This window comes from Gouania willdenowi, chromosome 7 (genome assembly GCF_900634775.1).
Source record: "Gouania willdenowi chromosome 7, fGouWil2.1, whole genome shotgun sequence".
Lineage (NCBI taxonomy): Eukaryota > Metazoa > Chordata > Actinopteri > Blenniiformes > Gobiesocidae > Gouania > Gouania willdenowi.
In genome coordinates this window covers 3,482,191-3,506,511 of record NC_041050.1, presented here as the reverse complement: position 1 = coordinate 3,506,511, position 24,321 = coordinate 3,482,191, and the positions used below count along the sequence as shown (strand labels likewise).

Below are 24,321 nucleotides of genomic sequence, written 5' to 3'. Positions count from 1 at the left end.
CTTCCATTAGAGTTTTCTGACCAGACTGGATTGTTTGCTTGACACAATCCTTCAACTTTTCTGGATGTGGAGTTATTAACTGGCTTCTCATGTTGGATGTATTTCCAGAAGAGTAGCACACGGTACATTTACAGTGTTTGCATATCGTCTTTCTTTTCTCCTTTATGGTTTCTTGAGCATTATGGTACTTGTAGTTTACTCTGAAACGGTCTGAAACGGTCTGCCACAGCCATCCCAGAATGTATTTTTTTAATGCAACAGCTCATTATTTTATACCGTGACATAACCACGATGATATCGAGGCACTTACAACGTAGGAGAATTCCGTCTTTGAACCCTGAAGATGACATCCATTGATTGTGCGTTTCTTGGTCTTTGTTTGATTTAGATTGCATGTCTGATCTGGAGTTCTATGAGAAACCCAACATAACAAGTTTATTATGGAAATGGACAATCTTTGAAGTCGCGTGTATTTTTATGAAGAGGATGTTCCTCTACTGGAAGAAACGAGGAGCCTACGAGTTGGAGACTCTGCCTCTGTCTCTCTCCCATGGGGGGGTGGAGCGCTACTCCTGGTCCTCCTCCCTGGACGTGATCCAGGATCTGTGTGGTAAGCTACAGGACGGGGTGGGTCACCTGGCAAAGAAGGGTTTTGTTTGTCTAAATCAGTGGTTTCCAAATTTTTCACTGTCATGTACCCCCTTCAGACCCTTCACCTGAAGCCCTGTACCCCTTAATCCTGCATAATAATGCAATGCCATACAATGTAGCCCTAAAGTGAATTTTACCTTTAACTTGCTACAACATTAATGAGAAGGGTGAGGTAGAGAGGATGAACAGAACTCTGCAATGTTTGGCTAAATTTAAGAGAGTCTGAGTCTTAAATCGTTCAAGTTTAGTCTTGTTCTATATTTTGTGTTTCTCGTTTGTCAAAGCTGAAAATCCACTTTCACACAAGTACGTGGTAGCAAAGGGCATCAAAGTCTTGATACTCTTGATTCTCTGTCACCATAAGTCGTCTTATATAGGCCAATGTGTCATTTGTGGCAATGCATAGAGGCTCATGACTGCTGCTCTATTTATATTCTAGTTTACAGTTTTTATTTTGTGTTCATGTACCCTCTATGACAATTTGTGTACCCCACTTTGGGAACCAAGTGTCTAAATGGTTTGAAGTGAGAGAATAAAAATAATTCTCTGGGTGTGGGTGAAGTTCTTTATTTTCCTCTTTGTTTCTTGGTAGGGTAAAACCATCAAACAAATTTTATCTGTGATTTCATCACAAAAATGAACAAATCACATTCAGACCTTGTTTTGCTCAGGACTGACACTCTTTGCTCATTATATTTAGGGACTGGGCTGCCAGGAGCTTATTGTTAGACTTCTTCTTCTTCTGAGGAAATCTTACTTCCAATGCGTAGAAAATCACCATATTTTGCACAAAGTTTCAGTCCCATACCAGATTTCCTCAGTGACAAAAACAGGCCAATCATCTTAAAGGGGACATATCCTGCTAAATCCACTTTTTTAGCCCTTAAATGCTTTTTGTTGTATATTTAGAGTGTTTAGAAATACAGAAAAGTTCAAATTAGTCTCTTCAGGTGCTCCGTTGATATCTTTATATTCCGTTTTGGTCATATTTTTCAATCTGTTTCGATTTTTCTATTCTCTATTACGTTTTTTGAACTATTACATCACAGTATTTGCAGCGGAACTGCCAAATTAGGACATCGACTCCAGGCCCAACACTTCGAGCAATCCGCCATTTTTATTTCTCGCTTTTATTTTGTAGTCCAAGCTCAAGGATGCCGAAGTTACGAGAGGATTAGTCAAAATGTTGGGTTTTTGGATGTAGGATCAGAACCTTTTCAAAGTGTCTGGTTGAGTTTTATTTTTCACAGAAATGTACCACATCTGTGGGTAAGGTCATTTTTGTGTGCGCAAAGCACTTCAATGATGACTGCTTCTGCAACCTCCACCAGTATAAAGAAGGATTTGCCGAAAGACTTTGTCTGATTGAGGGTTCAATTCCTTCTATCTTTGGAGACGACGAACAGAGCACTTCGGTAAGCTGTAAATAACGCTAAAAAGTGTGATGATAAGACGTCCCTGTCATTGTTTTGTTAGCATTAGCAGTTGCACTGTCTTCATATGTTAGCGCTGTGTGCTCGTTTTAGATCCTTGATGATTTGGCCTACGTGGTTTAATTTAAGTCTAAAGTTTTCATTAGTCATTTCATTTTGCCATTTTTGTCTCCGAAAAGACTGTATTAAAATGCATTTCGTGACGTTAGCTTGGCGCTAGCGTTAGCTCGGTGCTTGTGTTCGCTCACTTGTTAGGGTTCTGCAGGTTCATCATCTTCATTTTCATCTCGCTCCGCCGCGTCCGACTCTGGCTCAAACATGTAAGGCTGGATGGACAAGTCTTCTGTTGTTGACATTTTGTAAATAACATGTGAATAAAAAGTTTCTGCGCCGCTAGACAATCGTATCTCTTCTATCAAACTACAAAAATGGCCGAACAGGGTGGAGTTGAACCGAGTGTCACCTCTGCAACCTGGAGAGGGGGCGGGGTATGGAGTGTCTCATTTGCATTTAAAGAGACCACACCAAAACGAGTTGCTCTCAGAAGCACATCAGAAAAGGGGTAGAAAAGGGGTGGAGCTATAATAATGAGGAATTCAGACCCAAGCATTGCAGTTCCGCTTTATATAGACCACAACTGTATGATTTATATGTAAAAAGGAAGGATTTAAAAGCATATCCTGTAAAGGTGGCGCTACAGCAAACCTTTAAAGTTCAACAATTTGAAAAATCACAACAAATCAATCACATACACATACACTAAAATGTTGCCCCAAAATTGAAGAAACTTTTAGATATTTCAACCAACTGCAAATTATGAAGTCCATCACTCATAATCTTCTCCTACAATTTGTGCTCAATTGACGTGCTACAGCTGATCTTCAGACTGTTTTACAAAAACATCTAAACAGGTTTTGGATTCATCCAAAATTGAGCCTACAGTGCATCAAAATGTTTCACTATAAACAGTATTTTAAACATAATTGCAAATTTTGGCTTAAAACATTTTCAATGTTTATTTTGTCATTGTAGACAATGTTTGGAAAATATCAGAGTTTTATCTCACAAAATGAAATTTTTCCACAGCATTTTGAAATTCCCTCTCATACTAACAATCAGTCAATGTGAAAATGTCATTTTAAAACATCAGTTTTTCACTAATGGAGCTAATCTAATAAATCACTGTTAAAAACCAAGTACCAACATCTCATGCTGTGGAGATGTAATTTGTATATTTACAGATTTTCATCTTAATAATTGAAGCTACAGGTGACATTCCCATTTGCTAATTAACTCAGCGACTCACTTTGCTTTTGTTGCTCAGAATTGTCTAATTTTGTGTAAAATTGCCTGGCCCCTGACTGTTTCTGTGCAGAGGCTATAATTTAATCTGAGCTTTTGTTGGAAATACGTGAAAGTACAAATGACATGACTCTGTTTCGTTCTACCTTTCCACTCAGTGAGTAGTTGATCTGGTTGACTTGACTTTTGTGCTTAAAATACAGCTTTTTCATGGAAAAGCTATTTTTTACCCATTGCTGTGGAAAGCACTTGGTGACCTGACACTAAATGGGTCTCACACAACGCATCAGAAAAAGGGAAAAGGCTGATGGAACCAGGTAGAAAGATGAAATATTAACTGGTGATGAAGTGCGTAGCTGAATGGAGAAGCTTCTTTCTCTCGATGGTGTACGGGCACTCGTTTTCCGATTTCTGCCATTAGCACAGAGGAAGTGATAACGCAGAGCGAGCTCAGAGGAATGTTCCTTATCTTCTACATTGTCAGCATGCGCCGTTTGGAACTCCAGCTACTTTCATTCCCCACTTCAGACCAGTTTGGCTCAAACTAAAGCGAGTGAACTTACATTTGAAATCTTTTTTCCCCAATGGAAACTTGTCAAGTGTAAATCCTGCATTGCCAGATGCTTTTTGAACCAATTTTTGCTTATTTTTTATCCTTTTTCTGCAACTACACCAAACTTGCCATATTTTAACCTATTTTCATAATTTTTTCTTGCCATATTTTTCTTCCTTTTAATTTATTTTTGCTGCATTACTCCCGTTTCTGCCACTTCTCCATTAAATTTCAATGCACATTTTTTCCACTTTCAAGACATGTTCAGCACTTTTAATCTCTTTTCACCCTATTCACGCTTATTTGAGCTAATTTAACCACATTCACGATTTGTTGTGCCCATTATTTGCCAGTTTAAACTACCGTAATTGTTCCTGCTTTTTAAATTACATTACCCTCACCTCGATTTATGCCACTTTTAAGCCAATATTGACACTTTGAACCCTGTTCACTACTTTTTCTGCCTGTTTTTGTACACTCTCATGTGCAACTTTTAATTTCTGTGGTTTTTAAAACCCCATTTCACCAACTTTTCCACCATTTATAGCCACTTTAAACCCATTTTATTTCTGATTAAAATAACTATTTGCATCTTTATGATGACTATATACTGTGGCACAAATACTAATAAACATCCTGGATAACAGTGGATATTATTCAGGTGAATAAATAAATAAAAGATGTGGTTATCACAGATTCATAAAACAATGGACCATCATTTTGCTGACTTTTTGGATGACTCACCATTTGGCGAAAATTAAAAGTTTCACAAATAATGTTTAGGGATCATATCACACAATTTTCATTAAATTTTGCCCAAAAATCTGGGTCTAGCACTGTGGCTAACATTTTAGGCGATGTAATCCTGTGTGATTTCAATGTAGCACTTCCGTTTTTTGCTCTGAAACATTAAAATGTTAAATTAATACCAGTAGATGACTCTGTTAAGCCTGTTCAGCATGTTTGGAATGATTTCAGGAGGTTTAATAGCCAGTATAGTCATTGTAAATAGTAAATAGGGGAAGATAACCCTGAAATGGAAAATCGTAGGACTTTATAGATGGATGAATGGATGGATGTTTGAGTGATCTGCATACTCCATATACTTCTCAGCCTCTGGTTCCCATAACATCACAAACCAGTATGTTAATAGTAGACCACCACAGGAGGTCACACTGTTATATAACATTAAACATTAAACCCTAAAATATACTTTGATGATTCAAAAAAGACACAAAATGACAGAAAAATACAAAATATGGCAACAAAAATAACAGAAACATATATAGAAACGCAACAAAAACCAACAAAATGGGAGAAAAACATACTCGTGTGGAGCAGATTCCACTTGCTGCTGGTCGGTGGCGAGTGTGGTGTAGCTGACATGTGGTGGAGGAGGGGTTCAGACTGTGTGGGGTGGGGGGTGGAAGAGTGTGTTCTGCACATGTGTCTAACTACTGTGGGGGTAAAACAACACAGAGCAGAGGGACCCCCCCCCCCACCCTACCTCCCCACTGCCACTGAAGATTAGAAACAGCTGCAACCTGCGTGTGGTTGGATCTCTGCAGTACAGCCCAGGGCCACCCCGCCCGCCCCCCAACCCCCCAACCCCTCGGCCGCTCGTCCACCTGTACAACAAGAACGAGGCCTGGAGGTAGCACATAGTGGTTGGGGCTACTGCCTTTCAGATAGACCACAGTTTTAGCACTGTGGTGTGGGGGCCACACTCTGAGGACCCCGTCATCAACATTTACAATAATGTCCAATCTGAGCATTAATACAGGAACATGTGCTTTTGTATGATATTCTTGCCATTTGGGATTTTTTTGTTGTTTAGTGTGTTTATGTTGTCTTTTTATGTACTGTATATGTGTATATATAGATATATATATATGCCATTCTGTATATTAATTTGACATATTTTGTTATTTCAGTAATCTTGTGTTTTTTGCTGTTATTTTGTACTATTTTGGTGTTTTTGTTTATTCTTGTTGTCATTTTGAACATTTCTTTCTCATTTTGTGTATTATTGCTGTTTTAAAATTATTTATTTTTTTATTCCATTCTGTATATTTTGTCTTTTTGTGTATTTTGTATTAGTTGATTTTACTCGTCTTTTGTGCATTTTTGTGCTATTTTGTGTGTTATTGTCACCATTTTATGTCTTTTTTGTTACTTTGTGTGTTTGAAGTCACTACATAGGTTGTGGTAACAGGAATAAAAAAATTTTTCCCCTCATTTACAATGTAATACTTTTCTCATGGAATTTTTTTCCATGATTATCCAGAAGTGAAGGGTAAAAGCAAAGGCCGTCTTCTGCTCTTTATTAACTAGTTTTAAAGAAACATTAGTCGTCTGTTATGTCTGTTAATCGTCAGCCTTGAGCTTTTCTCACGTTATAAGGACATGTATGCAGTGTGAATGAAATGAAATGTCAGTTTAATGTTGTTCTTCTCCCTTTGTGCTCCACAGTGAACATAAGTGAGTTAATGCATGGACAGAGCGAGCATTCATTGTTATCATTGAGTCAAGTTGATTATCTCACTAATAACGTACAGAATACAAAGGCTTTGTATCGACCTTTAATGGTTATTAAATAACCTCATTACTCGTTCATATTTTTGTACTAGTTGTTGCTTTTTTTCGTGTTCAGTTCTAATGTTCAAGTCCCCCTCGTTGTAGTTTAGATCAGCGATTCTCAACTGGTGGGTCGGGACCCAAAAGTGGGTCGCAGACACTTAATGTCTCTCATGTTGGACTTTCTTTTGACAAGCATGCTGTAAAATGCATGTTGCAAGAAAAAATTTATACATTTATGTTTTACAAAATATTATATATATATGCTTTCAACAGCTATTTTTGGAAAAACCAAATTTAATTGTTTGAATTCTAAAAAAAAAAATCAAAAAAGTGGGTCGTGGAAAAATGTGGGTCCCAGGGTGAGACCAGATGAGATCAGTGCAGACGTAGTTTATATGGTACATTATACAGCAAACTTCTTCTGCATGACTTTGAGCTGCTCGTGGTGTTTGTTAGTGAGTGCTGAACCAGTGGTGGAGCTGCTCCTCAATGGAAGCCAGTGTGCAGCGCTGCCAAAGGAACGTAACAGGCTAGTGACCAGAGCAGAACCCAAACAACACGTCTACAGCCTGAAGCTGAACAAGTCTGAGACCAACTAAACTGTGTGAGCAGTAAGCAGCAGGGTTGGAGGCAATTATATTTGTAATTGCGTATTAATTGATAGTTAATTTCAATTATGACATAGACAGCAAAGGATTGCAATTTATAATTCCTGTAACGCGGAAATAATTCCTGGTGGAGCTGGAAACAAAACTCTACCTTATTCACCATAAGAAACCACTGAGTATGCAGCATTTAAAGCTAGAAATCAAGCTGATGCTAAAGCTAAGCTAGCGTAACAAAGAGCCATTGGGCTGCTGTTACAAACTTGTATTACTACTAGTGTGGAATTGTTCTACAATATTCACTTATCATGACAGTAAAATAGACCAGTTAATTTACTGCAGTAATTCCTCTCAACCAGTAGAAAATGTTAACACCTGATTATGCATGAAAAAAAAAAACCTGTTAAAATTTTGAAAAATACAGTGATATTTGTTTTTGGTCGTACTGCCCAGCTCTAACTCTAACCCTGATGAGCAGCATTGTTCTTCTCATTCCCTTCGTGGATTAAAAACAGTTACGAATGCTTTGGCACCAAACTGGCCCCGGGACCTCCAGATGAACCAGGTTCCTGGAGTGTTTACTTTTTTTTCCACATTGCTGCGATGAGACGTGAGATCGCTGCGATGAGGCCAAGTCACATTTGTTCGGTGCGAGTCTTTCCACGCAGAAGAATCAGGCTCGGCCTGTGGAGGAAGCACTTCATGAAAGTGTGAGTGTGCTGAACCCTGGGGGAACCGTTAGTTTGAGGCTCGCTGGCAGGCTGCCTCAGTCAGGGCTGAGAGCGCGTCTCGGCCTGCTCCCAGCTCAGCCCAGACGCCGCAGAGAGAGGTTTTTTTTTTTTCCTCCTTTCCTGGAAGATGGTGGAAGTTTGACAAAGCAGCAGACTCTGCTTTACTTGGATCACAGTAAATGGTCCAACAGAGGCTTTAAAGTGAAGCCATCAGAACGACACATGTTATGAACTCAGCTTTAGTCCAGATCAATATTGATCAATCATTAAAGCTGCTGGAAACAATCATTTTATTTTTTTAATCTGATAAAAACATGGGCCATGTTGTAAATGTCATACTAACGTACTATTCATACTAAGTTTGACCTCAGAATTAGTATGTACTGTAGTGCGTTCACATTAGATCAAACTAATTTTGGTTCAAGGGTCGAATATGGACCGAGAAAACTAACACTTTAAACATTAATGTGCCCAAGTTTCCAGTTATAAATTAGACATAAAGTATGGACGGCATCAACAATATGTTAGCAATAAATGACAGACACTCAAATGTTCTTTGATTTTGCTGTTTTTTACCTATTTTTATTCAATTTGGGGAGATTTTGTGGAATAATTTGAGAAAAAGTACAGGATTTGTACGTTCAACAACAATTGACAACTGAATTATTTGGTCATTTTCCCAAGACTGAAGTAAAAACACGGATCCGTCTACACCAGTGGTTCTCAACCTTTAGAGCCTGTGATCAGAGAGCGGGGACCCCCACTGTAGCTGAAGGTGGTTGAACACAGACATGAACATTTATGTGGAGACAGGACCATCTATAAGGGGGAATAAAGGGGAGAGATTTTTGGGGTCCATCCATAAAGTCAGTAAAATGATGGTCCATGTTCTATGAATCTGTGATAACCACATTTATTTATTCATCTGAATATTATCCACTGTTATCTAGGAAGTTTGTAGTCATCTTAAAGATTTAAATCCTTGTCTTAATCTGAAATTCAATGGGTTAAAAGTGACCAAAAATAGTGGAAAAGGTGAAATGGAATTTAAAAACGTTAAAAAGTTGCAAATTAGAGTAGACAGAAAAAGTGGTTAAAAAAAAAAAGGTTCAACGTGTCAATATTGAATTAAAAGTGTCAGAAATGGTCGAGGTAAGAACAATTAGTTTAAACTGGCAAATAATGGGAATGACAAATTGTGAATGTGGTTAAATTGGCAAAAATGAGCATGAAATATGGTGAAACGAGGTCAAAAGTGACAATAATGGGTCAACATATGCAGCATTAGGTGAAAAAGTGGTGGAAAGGGTTTATAAGTGCTGAAATTTGATGGAAAGTGGCAGAAATGGGAGTAATGTAGTAAAAATGCATTAAAAGGAACAAAAATATGACAAGAAAATGTGATGAAAATAGGTTAAAATATGGCATGTTTGGTGTAGTTGCAGAAAAATGGTAAAAAATAAGCAAAAATGGGCTCAAATTGTTAAAAAATACAATGTGTGGAACTTTTCCACCATTATCAATAATAGTTTACATTGAAGATCAAAACAAACATGAACTTTCAACTTTTGGCTTTTTTTTTTTAAATTTTTTGGACAAATGTTCTTGGATTTATTGATCTATGAGGCATACACCAATAATTCATGTTATTAACTTTCCAGATGTACCAATAATCAGTCTTTGTAAACACAATAAAAGTGAGTCTAATCGGTTACAATTCAAGTACTGTAATTACAAACTTTATGGACAAAATAAATCAATCAATCAATAAATCTTTTATTTGTATAGCGCCAAATCATAACCAATGGTATCTCAAGACACTTTACAGTAGAGCAGTCTTAAGGACGGACTCTTCATTTCATGGATACACACATATGCATATATACGTATATGCACATACATATGTATCCCACACCCAACATGAATTCATCATGGCGGCAAGGAAAACCTTCTGTTAATCAGCAGGAACCTTGTGTGGATCCCATTCCTATGATGAACAGCCATCCACGTTATGCTGTGTTGGGTGTGTGCAGAGGAGAGGGTGGAGACAGAGTTGTTGAGACTCTGTAACTCCACACTGAGGATCCCACGGACCTGCAAGACAAAAGCCAGAAGGAGTTCAGGAGCAAACACACAAGGGAAGAAGCAGACATAGAGGGAGTGTTAGAGAGAGGAATGGGACCCTCTCCGGTCCCTCTCTAACCTAAATGACCTCTCTCTTAACGCCCTCTCCAACCTCTCTCCAACCGAGCATGCCAGACCCCCCCACCGGCAGTCTATGCCTATTGCATCTTAACTATGAGCTATGAGCTGGTTCCTAACTAAAAGCTTAAACATTTAAACAACTAAAATACACTTAAACATGGGACTAATGCAAACGTGCAGCAACGTTTTAAATGATTTAAATCTGTGGAGGAAGGATTGAGGAAACCATAGCAAAGAAAGAAAGAAGGAGGGGGGGGATGTAAAGTTAGATTAATGAATCACTTTCCTCCAAATATGTGTGTTAAATGTTTGCAGCCTATAATGTTAACCACAATGATGTAATTCAGTTGTTTTCAATTTAAATTAAAGTGCTTTTTATCCACAGACTGATTTCATTATAGAAGAATAAAGACTGGGGGAGGATTTTAATCCTACGTTTGTTTGACAGTTATGGCCGATTACCTCTGATATATACTTTAAATGGTTACATTACGTTGGTTTTTAGATGTTGGATGAAATATACAAACCTTGTCATACATTTGGAAAACCTTAATGATACAAGTAAAGTTACCGATTTAGAAATATACTCAAAAAAGTAAAAGTTACAGTAACGTGAGTACTTATTTCACCTCTGTTGGAAAGTTTCATTCCACTTATTTACAAAATGGGATTCATTAAAATGTATTCCATCATTTTGCTCTGTAGTTGTTTTTTCACAGAATTTTGGATTTAAAAGTAAAAGAAAGGGGGGTCCTTGAGAACCACTGCATTAGACCATTTCAGCCTCTTTAGCACCCACCACTGAATGAGCCACCCAGTCAGTTTGTGCATCCATTAACACACCTTTCATGGCGAGGCTGTAAAAACAAATTGTCGACACCAGGAGTAAAACCACACGGTGTTTATTTAAGGACGGAGTGAAGAGAACACGATGGAGAGCGACTGTGAAAGAAGGTCAAATAAGCAACGAAAGGATGCAATAAAATAAAATAAGAGACACGAGGTAAAAGGAAAAGGTTAAGAAACATGGGTGGCCTCGGTGTTTTGGCCGTTTGTTGAGTAAAAAGTAATGATGAAGAAGATAAGGAGGAAGTGGAGCCAATGATGTGTGTTCTGTAGCAAAGTGCACTTCTCGTAGCTTAGCTGGCTGCACGCCATCGGACCATAACAAACCAGAGCTGTCAAATAAACCCTGAAAACCTACGTGATTAGTCGCATTGAGAGTCTGATAAAAACAAGCCACTGTTTACATGTAGATCTCACACATGTACACAGGCTGATAGAGATATCATAACAGACATCCTCAAAACATTAATATTTATACCTGGGGTTAATGAGGAAAACAGGAGTGAACAAAAAGGAGGACAAGCATGAACAAACCTCTCTCTCAACTACCCCCTGTACCCCGTTTGAGAACCCCTGGTCTAATACAGGGGTTCTCAACCCTGGGGTCACCAGATGCCTTTAAGAAAGAGAATATTTTTGCTTTTTTTATCCTTATTCTGCACCGACACTAAACTTGCCATATTTTAACCTATTTTCATCACTTTTTCTTGCCATATTTTTGCTCCTTTTAATGCGTTTTTGCTACATTACTCCCATTTCTGCCCCTTTTCCATCTACTTCCAAGACATTTTCAGCACTTATAAACTCTTTCCACCACTTTTCCACCTAATTTTGCATATGTAGACCCATTATTGTCACTTTTCACCTTAATTTATGCTTATTTTTTTGCCAATTTAATCACATTCACGATTTGTCATGCTAACCCTAACCCTAACGGGCGACCGTGGCTCAGGTGGTAGAGGGTCATCTTCTGATCGAGAGGTTGGGGGTTCGATCCCAGTACCTGACTATGTGTCGAAGTGTCCTTGGGCAAGACACTGAACCCTAAGTTGCTCCCAGTGGTCGACTAGCGCCTTGCATGGCAGTCCTGTCCCACTGGTGTGTAAATGTGAGAGTGAATGGGTGAATGAGCTGATATGTAAAGCGCTTTGAGACTGTTTCAGTGGTGATAAAGCGCTATATAAAAAAAAAAAAAATCAAATCAAAATCAATCATTATTTCCCAGTTGAAAGTAATTGTTCTTACTTTTTTTTTTGTTGCCATTTTTAAGCCATTGAACCCTTTTTTTTTTTTTTTACCATTTTGCTGCAACTACACCACACTTGCCATATTTGAACCTATTTTCATCACATTTTCTTACCATATTTTTGCTGCTTTTAATGCATTTTTACTACATTACTCCCATTTCTGCCACTTATCCATCAAATTTTAATATCTTTTCTGCACATTTTTTTCCACTTTCCAGACATTTTCAGCACTTTTAAACCCGTTCCACCACTTTTCCATCTAATGTCACATATGTTGAACCATTATTGTCACTTTTAACCTCTTTTCACCAGATCTCATGTTTATTTTTGCAAATTTAACCACATTCATGATTTGTCATGCCTGTTATTTGCCAGTTTAAACCAATTTTTCCTTCTTTTTTTGCCACTTTTAGGCTAATTTTGACACTTTGAAACCTTTTTAATGCTTTTTTTTGCCCACTTTAATTTGTAACCATTTTGGTCACTTTTAACCCATTTTATTTCTGATTAAAATGAGCTTTTACATCTTTACATCATCACTCTGATTTCCCCCGTCCATATTCCTTCACTTGTCATTTGCACATTTGTTGTTTTGTTTTAGTTTTGTTTCTTTTTAATGTTTCTTTTATTTTATTTTGGGGGTCGTGGGCTGAAAAGGTTGAGAACCACTGGACTAATGGACCCTCTGTACTGTGTTTCAGATGAAAAACTACCCGTGCAGGAGGAGGACGGGGTGGCGTGCCAGCACCCAGAGTGTCCTGATCGCCGCAGGGCCTCCAAGGTAAGGTCTTAAAACATCGACAGGAATGCGAGTCAGCAGGTGTGACATAATGTTCATAAAACTCATAAATCAAAAGTCTTCCCACTCTCTAATTCAGTCTGTCAGGGTCCTAAACACTCTGTTTTACAAGCAGCAGCATTTGTTTCACCAAATGAGAATGTCCTTGTTTTCTTACAGAAGCTGGATGTATTGGTATTTATTATGGGACAAAATAAACAGGTAGAAAAAAGCTTTTCACGTGAGTGCTTACTTACTTTTAATCTTGATTATTATAAAGCGGAGGAAAAGTTCCAGTAAATTTCCATAGGAACTTAAGCTGGGGGATTTAAGGCAATACTCACACGTTTTTTATTAGAAAAGAAAACCGAAAATTGAGAGTAATTTTAAACAACTGTATCATATCAAAAAAAATATTAGCATCCATTCAAATGAATGAAAATGCCTAACATTTCAACTAGAGTGGGAAATTTCCATTTGAATTAACAGGAAATGTTCTAAATTAACCTAAATGTTAAATATAGTTGTGGAAAAAATATATTTTAGCATCATCTAAAAAATATGTGTCAAACTCATGGCCCAGGGGCCAAATCTAGCCGTTTGGATCATCCAATCCGGCCCGGAGGAGAAAGTAAAAATGACAGAGAGAACATGAATCGTTGTGTAAATGAAACTCAACAATATTTGTACAGGCTCACAGTTTTCCCAGCGCTTATATCGTATGGTTGCAGTCATTTTTAGTGTTAAACTGTTGAAAAAACAAAAATATTCTTACAAAAACCTCAAATTTTGATGTAATATTTTTTTTAATTAAATAGAAATTGTCACATATTGCTTGGATATTGTTGGTTTCCTACATATTTTGTATTTTAAATATACATAAAAGTGCAAACTAAGGCACATTAATATAGAAATTGCACATTTTCCTGCATTATATTTGTGGCCCACTTGTAATCAAACTGCTGCGTATTTGACCCCTGATCTAAAATATCAGCATCAGTTTTTTAAATATACTTCTCCTAATGATAATACATCCGATTTATAAAACACTATTGAAAAAAGCTCAAAGATGATTTACAAACTTTACACACTTGAGACAGACAAAAGTTAATTACTAAAAATTAAAAAAATACCATGAAAAGTTTATATTTTTGAATATTCAGAATTTTATTTTTTTTTTCCAAAAATACACGTTTTTAATAAATAATGAGGAAAATATTGGTTTTCAACTCCTGTGAGCAAACAAAATAAATAATAAAAAAGAAAATCATAATTAAACAAAAATGTGTCGTATAAAGATGTATGAGAGCAACGTTGCCCAATTTTCTCTTCACGATGATGGCGTCTTATTCACATTATGTCAGTTTCTGCATTTACCACTTCCGTTATTGGTCGATTCCATGTTTCCATTCGTGATTCCTTTAACGTGAAAATGATAAGGCCCTACAGGGGTGGAGCAGCAACCACAGCCCCCCCATTTAGTTTATTACATTCATTTACTTAAACCATTATAAAGCTGTTATTAACTCAGTGATGCTCAACATTAAAAGGGGAAACTTTTGAACCCATTTTAACCCTTTTCTTTGGTCATTTAGCAACTTTCTTTGTCCCATTTTTTCCCCTTTTTCCCAAAAAATTGCTAGTTTTTTGTTTTTTCACATTTTAGCTTCCTTTTGCCTATAAATATAACTTTTTAATATTTTTTTTCCATTTTTGCAAGTTCAATTTGACACTTTTATCCAATTTTTGTTGATTCTTTAATAATTTTTTGTGATTTTTCGTCCAAATAAGCTACCCTTTGCCCAATAAATAACTCTTGTTTCCTTTTATCCCTCCATTTTGCCTTTTTTTTTCAAATTTTTTGCCCTTTTCTACTATTGTTTGCTACATTTTGCTCATTTAAGCTCCCCTTTTCCATTACACACCACATGTTTCCTGTTTTTTTGTTTATTTTTAGCCACTTTTGACTGCTTTTGGCCCATTTTAGTCACTTTTCACTCTTTTCTTACCATGTTTTTGCCACTTTTGGACCATTTTTTGCCACCTGTTACTCATTTTTTCTCGATGTTTACTCTTTGTTTACCTTCTTTGTCAAATGGCTGGCTGTGATTGGCTTGATCCCCATTCGATCACTTTCAACAATCAATCCCTCTGTGAAAAGGAATGGGGATGAATTTGATTATTTCTGAAAGTGTGGGTGTCTCATCCCCCACGGGTGAGACACGCCTGGGGCCCTACTCCTGTATACACTGTGGCTAAGTGTCACATGTTGAATTATTAACTCTTCCCAGGGTAGCAATGGTTCCCTCTTGTTTTCTATTACAACTCTTTCATAAGTGAGCTGCTCTCCTTGCTGTGTCTCTGGTTACCAGACTGTAAAATGAATTATTCCTTTGAAGCCAGTGGCTTCTCAAAATGGGAATCTGGCCAGAAGAGAAAGAGAAGCCGACATCTGGTGTGTTCTGGTGGGTCTGATTTGCTCCGTCGACTCCCTCCTGCCACTTAGAGCAGGGCATGGGATGGATTTCTTCCCAAGTGAGTCTTCAGCCGTCGTCTTTGTGGAAACATTGGAAGAGGGAGCGTGACAGAAGGAAAAGATGTTGCAGAGTGAGAGCGGATGGTGGTTTTATATATAGTTCCTCACTATGACAACACAGCATAATAAAGGGGGAAAAGCAGTTAAAGTGCTTAACCTGAACTTTCCCGACTCCCCACCTTTTATTGAGTCTCCAGAATCCACATTTCCAAAGAGAGCCCAGCCTTTCTCAGATGACAAAGTTCCTCCTGTCGTTGCAGTTCGTCTGTTCAAAGAGGCAGAGTGTGTTCTCCATTACCTGAGCCAACAATTATGCAAGAGTGAAAAAATAAACAAAGGACTGGGAACGCTAACAGCAGCTAAATCAGATTCTCTGTGTTGATTATCTAAAGGCTGACATACACTGTGCGATTTTTGACTTGTTTTGAGCCAAATTTTGACTCGTGCGTCTATTTTGTGGGATCGTGTGAGTCTCAGGTAAATTGTGTGTCATGCATCATGTAGTATACATGGGGTCACGAGAAGCGATGAACACCTCACGACCACCTCCCGATCAGCAATCATATGGTCGTAAGGAAATCCAACATGTTTGAAATCCAGTCGCTCCTCGTGAGGGTATCTCACAGTTGAAGCAATGCCACGGACCAACTTACCGTAAAAGCTCAGACTGCGCATGCGCGAATTCGGTAAGACCGCTGTAAAATTGACGGACTGTACTGCCCACGTCTGTCCATCACATCGCTGTCTTTTCTTTTTTAAAGCTCTTTTTGCTGAGATTTGCGAGTGTCTCTCCACTTTCGGGTTTTTCTTCTTCGTCTGTTTTAATGGTGACGCTTCAGAGTTCTTCTTCTTCTTCTAATTTGTACGTTGCATTTCTGTAAACAAGACACGTATGAACGTACAGTGTGAGCAGTCAGATCGTGTCAGAGTGTCGGTCCGTACAGTGTGAGAACATGAATCGGGCTCTGCACAGGAGTCGCACAGTTTGAGCTGGAGCTCAGTGCAACGATAGAAAAAAATCACAGTGTATCCCAGCCTTTAGTGAAGATGCTAGAAGACTAACACTTTCTCCATCTTATTAAAGGGATCCTCCACTGTTCTTTAAAATGTGTTCTAAAACCTCTGAAATGTAGTTATTAGTAGATCTAGGCCTTACAAAACGCATTATTATGCAGCATATTTGTTTAATTGACATTTTAAAATGGGACTACTTTACAGTTTTAGAGCCTGTGTTCCTCCATCTTGAAATCATGTGATTGATGATGTCACACGGCCCCACTGCCTGTAAACATCCCATTGTTTTCTATTGGAGTGAAACATTCTGCCTGATTTTAAGATCATTTAGCATCTTCTTAGATTATTTAGGAGCTTTTTCAGTCAAAATGAGAACTTGTGCTGCTGTTGGTTGCTCTAAACGATCAGGAAAAGTTAAAGTGGTCAATGTAACCCTCTCTTGTTTATCGAAAGAGGATAAAAACAGACAATGAAGCAGAGAAGAAGAGCTCTCCTAAGGGACCTTTATTTCCCATTTAACAGTGCGCTGATACGCTCTGGTGGCTGAAGTTAGGGGGTAACACACAAACCCTGAGGATAGAAGTCCAATTCGGTGGCAGTCCTTCAACAAACCGTGATTTACTCGCTAACTTCAGCCACCACAGCATGTCAGAGCACTTTTTAAGGGACAGTAAAGGTCCCTTAGGAGAGCTCTTCTTCTGTGCTTCATTGTCTACTAGAGTTGGAACTGTCGCCCCCTCCGGTCACAAATTATTTTCAGAATCAGAATCATCTTTATTCGCCAAGTGTATGTTGTACACACGAGGAATTTGACTCGGTCAACTTTATTTATAAAGTTTATAAAGTTTTATTTATAAAGTCGGTCAATATTTTATAAAATTATTTTCAAATCACAACTGTTTTTGTCCACTTTAAGAGAGGGTCACATCGACATTTTTAACTTTTCCTGATTTTTTAGAGCAACCAAAAGCAGCACAAGTTGTCATTTTGACTGAAAAAGCTACTAAATCAGGGGTGTCAAACTTATTTTAGTTCAGGGGCCAAATATAACGAGTAATTTCAACATCTATGTCCCAAAGTTTGTACTTAACATGACATACAGTATAAGTGATACATAAAGTATGTAAGGTACCAACAATATACAGGCAATAACTGACAGACATCAGTCCCTGCAGGATTTTCTCATTGATATTGTGACCATTTTTTATTTAATTTGGGGATATTATGCGAAATAATTTTACAAAAATGTAGTTCTTTCAACAATTTGAGATTTAAAATGACTGCGGTTGCGTAATAAAAACATGGGAAAATTGTCATCCTCCAAATGTTGAGTTTCATTGAATTTGTGTATTTAGATATCTGTGTTATCTAAGTTGAGATATCTACAACTGAGTTATTTGGTAATTTAGGCAATAATTTATGTTTTTTTCTGTCTTTTTAATGTTCTCCTGCGGGTCAAATTGAATTGTCTAAAGGGCCGTATTTGGCCCCCGGGCCTTGAGCTTGACACCTGTGTGCTTTGATGTAAAATAATGATCTAAAAAAGAGGGATACATCAACATCTTTAACTTTTCCTGGTTTTTTAGAGCAACCAACGGCAGTTCTCAGTGTGACTGAAAAAGTTGCTAAATGATCTTAAAATCAGGCTGAATGTTTCACTCCAATCGAAAACAATGGGATGTTTACAGGCAGTGGGGCCGTGTGACATCATCAGTCATGTGATTTCAAGATGGCGGAACATGGGCTCTAAAACTATAAAGTCGTTCCCTATTTAAAAGCTAATAAAACGAATATGGAGCAAAATAATGTGTTGGCATAGATCTACTAATAAATACATTTAAGAGGTTCTAGGTCACATTTGTAACGACAGTAGAGGATCCCTTTAATCATCATTATTCATCATTTGAACACGCAACTGCAACTTTTGATGATCTTAAAACACCATTTGGACCTAATTTGTTTCAAAAATTGTCTCCAACATACTTTCAAATGTTGTGCTTTTATCTGAGCTCTGAATGTAATCCAAGTGAAACTAAACTGTGCCTACTTATACGGCTCAGCCTTTATTTAACCTTTAGTGGTGGTCATCAGCTACATTCAGTTAATAAGAGCTAAAGCAGCTGCCTTTAATGCAATGAGTGCAGCGAGTGAAGCTACAGACCATAAAAAGTGGAACAAAGAGCTGGAAGAGGCTGTAAAGCTTTGTGGGGGGTGTAACGGGTCACCAGCGTATTTAGATGATCATATACAGCTTTAGCCACAAATTACCCAGACTGGGATGATGTGCTTTTGTCTTATTTATCACCATACTTTGGTGCAGATTCCATATATACTGTGATTGTGGTTTGTTGAGATTTGATAGTCACGATTGTTGTGATTTAAATTTTCTTATTTTCATCATCCAAAAAACTGAAGTTGAATCATACACTTCTAGAAACAATACGAGAGTCATAGTTGTAAGTCACTGTGAAATGTACAGTATTCTATCTGCACGTTACACATAGTTTCAATAGTAAAATATATACTTTTTTTTAAATCATCATATATACGCAAATCAGTATCTTTATATTACCAGTCATTGTTAGGATTGTCAGTTTAAAATATTGGGAGACGAGGGATTTTGATTTTCCGTTTTCACTGCTTACAGTAAATCAGTGTTTCCCAAACTGGGGGCGCGTGATGTCAAGACGGGGGGGGTACTAGAATGGCCTTGCTGAACCTTGAGCATTAAAAATAGAAAATATGTTTTTTCTTTGTACTTTACTAATCAAGAACTCTATTACTTTTCTAAAATATGTGATTGCACATTTATTGTTACTTTTATGACATTTGAAGAAGAATAGTCCAATTTTTTTTGGAAATTGACGCAATGTGGGGGCACTGAGAGTTTTTCATTCTTCTAAGGCACATGTGTCAAACTCGAGGCCCGGGGGCTTAATTCGGCCCTTTAGAGCATAAAATTCGATCCGCTTGAGAAAATAGAAATGATTGAAAATATGTGAAACATTTTTGTAAATTACCAACTAATTCAGTTGTAGACATCTCACGACTTCCCATATAAAAAAAATCAATTAAAATCCACAATATTTGTAGGGCTCAGTTTTCCAGTTCTTACATCACTCGACGGCAGTCATTTTTAATCTCAAATTGTTGAAAGAACTCTCAATTTTTACAAAATCTGTCAAATTTTCCTGAATTTATTACACAAAATTTCCCCAAATTCCAAAAATCAGGGAAGTTCAGGTGAAGATCCTGCAGAAACTGATTTTTTTAATTTAGTTTTTAATTTGTTTATTTTTTTCTACACTTGCTCGATATTCTGTCACCCATTTTGGGAAAAAATATGCGTTTAAATGTTTGATAATGTCCCAAAACATGCATGTATGACAGAGAGGGAGAGAAAATCCCTGCTCAGTTTGCTTAACCATTTCAAAACGTAAATTCCGTGTTTTCGATCCGAGACTCTATGCAACTAATTTGAGCCATTTCAGTTTTATGGTGTTTCATGGATCAGTAAAAGTACTTCATTATGACTTTTATTTCGAAATTACACCAGAAGAATTGTTAGAAATTGTCGTGGCAAGTTCCACGTTGTAACTTTGTAGCCACTGTTTACCATTAGTCCCAGATACCACAGCACACGCTCAGAGGTCTAGTCGTGTTCATGCCTTTGGGCTGTAAAATAATCCATCAATCCATTTTTTATTTCACCAGATTTTATCACTTTTTAATATTTTTTCTGTCAGTAATTTGTGTTTTATTCTGTTTCTCAGTTGGATTAACAGCATCTCTAACAGGCTTTAAACAGCAGGGGGCGCTGTTATTATAATCCTCACCTCATGGACTCAATCTCTCTCTTTGTTTTACAAGCATTGAGGCATGACTGTTAAAACTAATTAAACAAATGTATCATAATTACATTTCCTCGTCCTCAAAACTGAAGAGACTTTTTCATTTCAAACTCATTAAACTTTATTGTTTTGCTTTTAAGAAGTTTAGAAGTGGCTCTTTGAAATGCCAGCAGGCTGACAGCGGGAAACAAAGCAGAGACAGTCCCAGGCTGTTCCTGATCTGTACTGGTTTATTCCCAGTTCAGGCCTGCTTTGGTTCTCCTGTCAGCACTCCACAGGAGAACCAGACCTGAGCCATAATTAACAAAGATCACACACGGTGTCACCATTAGCTGCTACAGCTCACGTCTGTCACTGGGACAGTCGCGGTCCTCTAGGACCAAAGCAAGAGTCGACCTTTGACCTTTGAATGAACTGTTGGTCACGGACCACAAGGACGTGTGCAGGATGAACCTGGTTAAGAAGATAGGAGCTCATAGATGTAAGGAATAATCAATATTCACAAACATACACTAGAAAACCTGCAGGGAATAATAAATGAAATATATCAGTGGTTCCCAAACAGGGGTACGTGTACCTCTAGGAGTACAGAAGCACATGGCAGGGGGTACTCAGAAAGATTTTACAATTACTTTAAAAATAAAAATGAACAGGAAAGGTTGTTAGTTCCTTTTTAGGTAATTTTTTGGACAAATTCACCATAAACTAACAGTACTACTGCTCAATAAAATACTATATTTTCTTGTCATTTATTGAAACAGGATTATTTTATGCTGTAGAGACTATTTTATCACATTTCTGACAATAGGAGACATTAGTTAGGTACATTTTGTAAAGGAAACTGTATTTACCTACTGTTGAAGGATCCACATAAAAGTAGTTTAACTAAATTCCACTTTTAAATTCCACTCCTTGTTTTTATTTTGTAGATTAAGCCTTGAGGAACTAAAGTTTGAGACACATTTAGGGGTTTAAGAGAACCCGCTGTCCACAAATGAAAACGCATTTGAAATCATGGAGAGGGTACTTATGGTATGAAGGGGGGTATACATGATTTGAAGAAAATGTGAAGGGGTACACGGGGTACATGTTGGTCTTATAGAGGGAGCACATGGTGGTTTAGTGGTTACCACATCTGCCTCACAGCAAGAAGGTCCTGGGTTCAAGCCCTGGGGTGGACACTTGGGTCCTCTCTGTGTGGAGTTTGCATGTTCTCCCCCTGCTTCGTGGGTTTACTCCGAGTACTCCGGCTTTCTGTCGCAGTCTAAAACCATGACTGTAGACCCCTGAGACTCTGAAAACAGGAAGAAGCGGGTCAGAAAATGGATGGATGGATGGTCCAAAATAATAATAGACATATATATTGTTATTTTATTTTTGATAGGACTGGTTCTCAAATCAGTTTTCCTAATCAATTCAATTTCCTGTTTTTGCAGTGTGCAGGGCTCGAGGGTACATGTCTGAAGGGGACGGGATGGTGAAAAGTTTGGGAACTAATGCTATTAGTAGAATCTACCTCTAACTTTGTGCATTATTAAGAATATTAATGTTTACATTAAGAATTAATCTCACACCACTGCATTACAATTGATAAATTGATTTTATTTTTTACCCAGGGCATTAATATATGTAGTAAAGTATTCACACATTCACTTTGATTGACAGTCTCAAAAACAGGAAGTAGAAGCCTATTGGCTGGGCACAGTCGGCGATCGTTTCCATGTGTATAGGGGTCTATAGGATGAAGGAGGGACTTACATACATTAATGTTTATGAAGACCATAGTAAAAGATTAGTTAGGGATTTTTTCGCAATTCAAAAGAATGATACATAAACATAGATTTCTCCAAAACTCCAGATATCAGCTTTAGAGGACGTCCACAAAACTCTATGAGCAGAAACCAGTCACAGACACTGACTCACGTCACCTTTGCTTGTTCACTCTCCTCTTCCTTTTTTCGCTGCTGAAATCATATCAATGCAGCACATTCTGACTCACTGGGTTTTCCTGTCATTCTGGAGTAAATCCAAAAATGCAAAGTGAACGCAACGCGTGCCAAATCAAGGTGTTACCATCATCAGCTTTTCTCCACCCATTCAACTTTTCTCAGCTGGGGAAAGCTCTGTGGTCTAAGTAGAGCTAGTGTGTGTATGAGAGGATTTGATCAAGGGTTGGATATTTAATCATTTAATGTAATAAAGCAGAATAAATGCACAAAAAAGACCCAAGACATTAAAGCGTTCCTCTGCTCTTCGACTCAAACTGATGTTCACGCTGTGAAAAGGAGTTTCTTCTTTTTTCGTCTGCGTGTTGTTTACAAAATTGTGCAATTTAAACATCAATTTAATTTACTTGAAAAATAAAACAGGCTTTTTGTGGCTTGACGATATGTAAAATGCATGAAATGCTGATTGACCTCATATATACAGTACCTGCTGTATCAAATCTGATACACCATTTAACACTTATGAAATATAAACTAACATCACACTGCATCAACCCAGTAACTCTTCCTATTGATGATTCAGTATGAATTTGAACATTATTATTACTTTGATCTTTTTGAAATTGGAAAAGTTCTTCCTCTAAAACCACGTTCATGGTGGATTATCCTTGTATTGCATGTACAGTATGTAATCATAGACATTGGGGTTTTTCAAGTAAAAAAAGAGAGTTCCAAAACTTACGTTACGGGGTTAACTGAGGAAAGGGGTGGGATCTAATTTCAGATGACTCTGGTTGGTGCTCAGTGCTAGTCTGAGCTTGTTGGCTCGATTACCATTACCTGATCGTTGACTACATCTTCATCCTTCATTTCCATCTGCGGTGGCAGGACCAGACATGACGACTCGTCATGCCTTGGTCGCCATGACCACCAGCCCCTCCCTCTCCCCAAACAGCTGGAGGGTCAGTGATGGTGTGGAAAATTAACAGAATGAAGGGATTTGAAGTGATTTCATGTTTAGCTCTGAACTCTGATGTTCAGAAAGGGCCTTTTAACTCTAAAAAACTAGATTTTTAGAGTTCTAGAGCCAGAAATCATGGAAATAGCTACGCATATGACATGGAATATACCCTTACCTATGTATTTTGGGATAATATCGCACATTTCCACTACTTTTCCCAATAAATTGGTGGTTAAATGTGGAGCAAATGTTTGAAAGAGATAAACAGACAGACAAGTCAAAGAGAGTGCAAAATCTCTCTACAAAATTGATTTAGCAAGAGTTTAGCCTCTGAGGCGTTGAAAAATGAATCCCTATTAAAGCTGCAGAATGTAGATTCGTGAGACTTGTATGGAATCAACCAAGCTGTGCTTAGGAGAGCTTATGAGAACTTGTAGGGAATAGGGATCAAAGCAATCACCTCTGAAGAAGACTGGCAGTTGACAATGAAAACATGTCAGGAGATTAAAAAAAAACTTGTAATTTCGATTCAGAAAACTTTATTTATCCCCGAGGGGCAATTCAGTTTCAGATACATCCAGACCACGAAACATGACAATAGACAATAACATGCCACATGGGGTGACAGGTACGGGAGTGTTGGGGAGCAGCAGCACCAGAGCAGCGCTCTGTTTCTGAGATGAGAAATATGAAACAATGGGTTGGAAGAAGAGGTTAAAAAAGGCAAAAGCCAAACGAGGCCCTTGTAGAGAGGGGCGGAGCCTTAACATATACGTCAAAAAAGAAGACAAAATGAACTTATAGCCAATAGGAACACCCCAAACAGCTCGTGGAGCACTCTGTTTGTAAAAAGCTCTCTGATTGGCTGAAAAGAAGCGTCATGTTCCTGGATTTCTAAAACTCAAATACAGAGACAAGAGAAGGAGCAGAGGTCCAGAGTCGAATATGATCAAAGGTTAGATCTTTGACCAAATGACACCTAAAATTTTGGAATGTTTAGTACGTCAGTAATTACATCAAAACCGATAACATAGAAATATGTGCTCCTAAAGCTCCTTCTCAGTTCCTTCACTTCTTGATGA

General features: G+C 37.8%; 1 protein-coding gene across 4 annotated transcripts in view; it reads left to right on the top strand.

Moving 5' to 3' along the window:
* Positions 1–24,321, top strand: part of plekhg5b (pleckstrin homology domain containing, family G (with RhoGef domain) member 5b) — a 105,673-nt gene that overhangs the window by 15,949 nt on the left and 65,403 nt on the right. For 2 of the 4 annotated variants that reach the window (XM_028452279.1, XM_028452280.1), the window contains exons 2-3: positions 389–610; positions 12,855–12,934. In XM_028452279.1, coding sequence (XP_028308080.1) covers positions 394–610; positions 12,855–12,934 — 297 coding nt within the window. In that variant the 5' untranslated portion in view covers positions 389–393. The remainder of the gene's footprint in view (positions 1–388; positions 611–12,854; positions 12,935–24,321) is intronic. The other 2 variants (XM_028452281.1, XM_028452282.1) reach the window with 1 other exon arrangement.